The 4360-nt window shown below is 47.2% G+C and overlaps 1 protein-coding gene across 1 annotated transcript; it reads left to right on the top strand.

The window, feature by feature from the left end:
* Positions 1–970: 970 nt before the first annotated feature.
* LOC102249297 (E3 ubiquitin-protein ligase RNF25-like) lies at positions 971–3714 on the top strand. Its single transcript, XM_014536525.1, is given in 5 exon segments — positions 971–1055; positions 2307–2466; positions 2468–2819; positions 2821–2877; positions 3073–3714. Coding segments are annotated over 5 exon segments (1233 nt in total). The 3' UTR covers positions 3652–3714.
* The last annotated feature ends 646 nt before the right edge of the window (positions 3715–4360 follow it).

Here is a 4360-nt window from a genome sequence, read left to right as displayed (position 1 = left end):
GTTTGGGGAAGGGGAAACAGAGGGGTGATGGGAGAGAGCTACATTCTCATCTACCAAAGAGGAGATCAAGAGATGATGCCTGAAACACACAAATTTAAAATGAGCAATTTATATAGAACATAAAGATCTTTAAATTTCAAAACTAATTAAGAGAACCTAGTCATTGCATGTGGGGAGGGGTGTCTTATGCACCTTTTAATACTTGTAAAACTGTGCAGGCAATACTTTGAGGAATTACTTAAGTTAAAAAGAAGTTTCTGATTTGAGTCTTTTATAGAGAATAAGGATATTTAGAAGTAGAAGGCTTCCAGGAGAATAACAGAGGCCAAATTTGTCCTTTGACAGATGACAGAATTGAGGCATGTTATAATTGAGCCTAATCTTGCAGCTCTGCACACACAGTCTCTGTCAGGAATGTGTTCATTTGCATGTCGAAATTAGCTCCTACTCCAAGTAAGCCTCAGCCATCCTATGGGAAGGCCGGGATGTGGTCATGGCAACTCAACGCCACTGCAGTGATGACTTCTCGGCATTGTGTCAAAATGGTAGATTAAACATATTAAAAACAAGGCAGGCAGCATTGTCTCCATGATTAGCCATGGCAACTGTCAGGGATGAGACTGAAATCTGGTTGCAGGGAAGGAGAAATATTTATGTATTTCAATGAGAGGGAAAGTGGAACTCACCGTGAATGGGCTGAAGGGAAAGCATACTAATGGGAGTGACAGTAATGAGATTATATGTATTATAAGCACTGACAATTATGCGCTCATTATGAAAATACACAAAGGGAATGAACACAGTTATGTAGCAGACACTATGGGACAATGAACTTATTATGCCATTTGCACTGTAGTCTATAAAAGTTTGCTGCTAGATTTTATGCTTTATGAGAGCAAAATTAAGCTTTTCCCCTCCTACACCTCCATAAAATTTTGGAAAACTAAAATTTGAAGAAATTAGGCTAGACATGGCCTCAGTCGTCATCCAGTTTTGCAGTTTTTCTGTTGTGCTCCCTCAGAATTTCAAGGGAGGCGTGAAGGGAAAAGTGACGGGTATTCCAGGCCCCTTCAGCCTTCTTCAGCCCGAGCAAACCATCTTATTCTGCTTGATACGTTGCTTGTCCCTACAGTGTTTTATGTAACAACAAGATTCTACTAAAACAAGAAGGCTGGAACTCAGAAGTCTTTTCAGCTTGCTTGCTTCTGAGACGAGGAGTCTGGGCCCTAAGGATGGAAGTGACCTGCCTAAGATGAGACTGAGCTAGAATGAGCACTTGTCCCCCACACCTCGGTCCTTTCATGGTGCTCCATTCCAAATGGGTTGTGGCCAGAGCAGCTTGTCCGTGATGACCAGCGCCTGGGAGGACTTCATGGTGCACCTCCCTGCACTGCAGAAGCTGCCGGTGTGGATCCATTCCCAGACCCTAGACCGGCACCGCTGACCTCCCACAGATGGTGCCTGGATGGGCTGGGAAGGGCCATACATACCACTGTGCTGACTCATTTTGTTTGAAATCATTTACTTCATGCTCAGTGGCCTGCAGTAAAAACCAAAAGTACCAAAGCACTTATACTATGTGCTAGTTACTGTACAAGTGCTTTATGTACATCACTTATGGTTAATGCATTTAGAACTAGAAAATCTAATCTTTTATTTGAAATTGCGACCACTGGTCTACAAAGTATTTCCATTCAGTTCATGCATGATATGGCTTAACATACATGAGGAATTAAAAACAACACAACTGCATTTAGGGCCATTTCCTCCCTGCAAGCTGGAGTGGGTTTGGTTTTTGGAAGAGGCAGTGACTTAGGAGCACAGAAAAGGTGGATAACCAACTCATTTTGATTCAGAAATGATTTGCATCCCGGGTACATGCTGTCTGTCCCAGTGGAGGCAAGCTCTCTGCCTTGATGTGGGGCCCTGTGGGGGAGACCACCTGGGCTTCTGTGCCAGCGGGCTTTCCATGGAGGCACCAGCAGAAGTGTGGAGGCAGGAGGAGACAGCACATCTATATCAGTAGCTACCACCTTCCAAGACTGTAATATCCCTGAGGTGACAAAGTCTCCATGGTCACATCTCTCACTGGATTTTAAGGACATGATTTCCTCCCTGTGTGGTTACCCAATGGCTTTGTGATCTCAGCATAGGGAACTTCTCTCCTCTCGGGCACCTCATTACCCTAACCTTGACCTCACCTCTCCAGGTTATCTCATCCTTAAGATCTTTTCAGGCGAGCCATCGGGATGAATGCTTTTGCTGATGGGACTGACAAATGCAACATAGGAATTTAAGATCATGAGAGCGGTTTTCTTGTGTGGTGCCACAGATCTCTATTCGTAACCCCCGAGGACTCTCAGATGAACAGATCCACAAGATTTCACAGGCACTGGGCCATGTAGCCAAGGCTGGGCTGGGTACTGCCATGCTCTATGAGCTCATCGAGAAAGGAAAGGAAATTCTCACATGGCCAGTGTGTCATCTGCCTCTATGGTTTCCAGGAGAACGAGGCCTTTACAAAAACACCCTGTTACCACTATTTCCACTGCCACTGCCTTGCTCGGTACATCCAGCACATGGAGCGTGAGCTGCAGGCTCAAGGACAGGAGCAGGAACAGGAACGGCATCATGCCGCAACCAAACAGAAGGCTGTTGGTGTGCAGTGTCCAGTGTGCAGAGAGCCCCTCGTGTATGATCTTGCCTCACTAAAAGCAGCCCCTGAACCCCAACAGCCCATGGAGCTGTACAAGCCCAATGCAGAAAGCTTGCGCCAACAAGAAGAGCTCAGGCGGCTCTACCAGAGGCAACAGGAAAGGGGGGGGCATCATTGACCTAGAGGCTGAACGTAACCGGTACTTCATCAGCCTCCAGCAGGTGAGGAAATAATTTCCCACTCCTTCCCTAGTGACACCAAGTTTCCTATGAACACCCCTCTGCCATGCTGAGCTTTGTTCTACCCAGGGTGGTTACGGGCTGACGGTGGTCAATTCATTTAGTGGGCGAGAGGCCTGTAGTTCCCTGCTTTGAGAAGCTGAATCTCCTTATCTGCATCTGCTCACTTTTTTCTAGCCACCTGCCCATGTGGAACCTGAGTCAGCTGTAGATGCCTCCAGAGGATCCCAACCACTCAGTGCTCTTGCCACAGAACTGTCCCCTTCATCAACTGCCCAACCTACCCAGTCAGCTCCTCTGCCTGTGGCTTCCCAGTATATGTGCGAGAAGATTCCAGGGACTGGGCCAAGTCAGCAAAGGTTGAGCGAGACGCAGAAAACTATCCTGGATACTCCCCGGGCCAACCGAGGCCCCTGGAGACAGCCTGAACGGAGGCACCTGAAGGGAGGGGAATACAATGCCCACAAAGGTACCAGTGACACCCAGGAACTGCCACTTCCTGAGAGGCCCAAGGAGTCCATGGACGTAAAGCCAGAAGAACCCCATAACCAAGGGGTTGGAGGTCCTTCCCAAGAGAATGGGCCTGGCAACTGGCAGGGTCCCCCGCCCCGCAGGACTCGGGACTATGCTCGCTGGGAGCGTTCTAAGAGTCGGACACCAGGTTCTTCCTATCCCCGCCTGCCTCGGGGTCGGGGAACCTATCCACCTGGCACTCAAAGGGAGCCCTTGAGCCTGGAATCGGAGGATGGTTCCTAGCAGTACTATGGTGGGACAGGGAAATGGGGGTAGGAGGGGGGCAATAAAGAGATTTGGCCTTGATGACAGTGTTTAGTGTAAAATCCCAGAATGTGGAGAACCATAGCAACCCCATTGGCTTCCTGGAATGACCATTTAAAGAGCAGGCCTCTTTGGATATATTAGATATAAAAATTATGGTTCCTCTGTTAAAGCTTTAAAAAAATTTTTTTTGGCATGATTCTTCACGTAGCGTAAGCAAGCTTAAAGAACATTGAGAGGTTTCATATGATTTTTGACTTAGAAAATGCCTTTCTATGTCTAAGCACAGAATGACTTGCCACACCTTATAATGGAACCGTAACAGACGAAGGGCAGAGGGCTGGGACTCATTTCTTACTGTCTGGCTTCAGCCCAGCCTTGTGCTCCCTGTCTACTTTGTTCTCTTTTTAGAATCAGGGATGGGAATCGTGCTCAGTCTCTCTCAGCCCTATAGTGTAATACTGCGCTTTGAATGCAAGAATGTTCATATTCACATATGTGCATGTTATTTTTTGACTTCGCTTTATATTCACAAACTGATGTCTGGGTCATGATCAGAAGTTCCTCAAGCAAGGAAAAAAGGAGAAGCTGAGCAGCCCAGGCAAGCCTAGGATCACACGTGATAAATTCTCCTGGAGAACAGCGGCAGGGCTAATGGCATAAATGCACACTCCCTGATTTTGCAGGT

Source organism: Myotis brandtii, unplaced genomic scaffold, assembly GCF_000412655.1.
Source record: "Myotis brandtii unplaced genomic scaffold, ASM41265v1 scaffold164, whole genome shotgun sequence".
In the NCBI taxonomy this organism is placed as follows: Eukaryota; Metazoa; Chordata; class Mammalia; order Chiroptera; family Vespertilionidae; genus Myotis; species Myotis brandtii.
The sequence above is the reverse complement of the archived record's forward strand: the minus strand, read 5'-3'. Positions and strand labels throughout refer to the sequence as shown.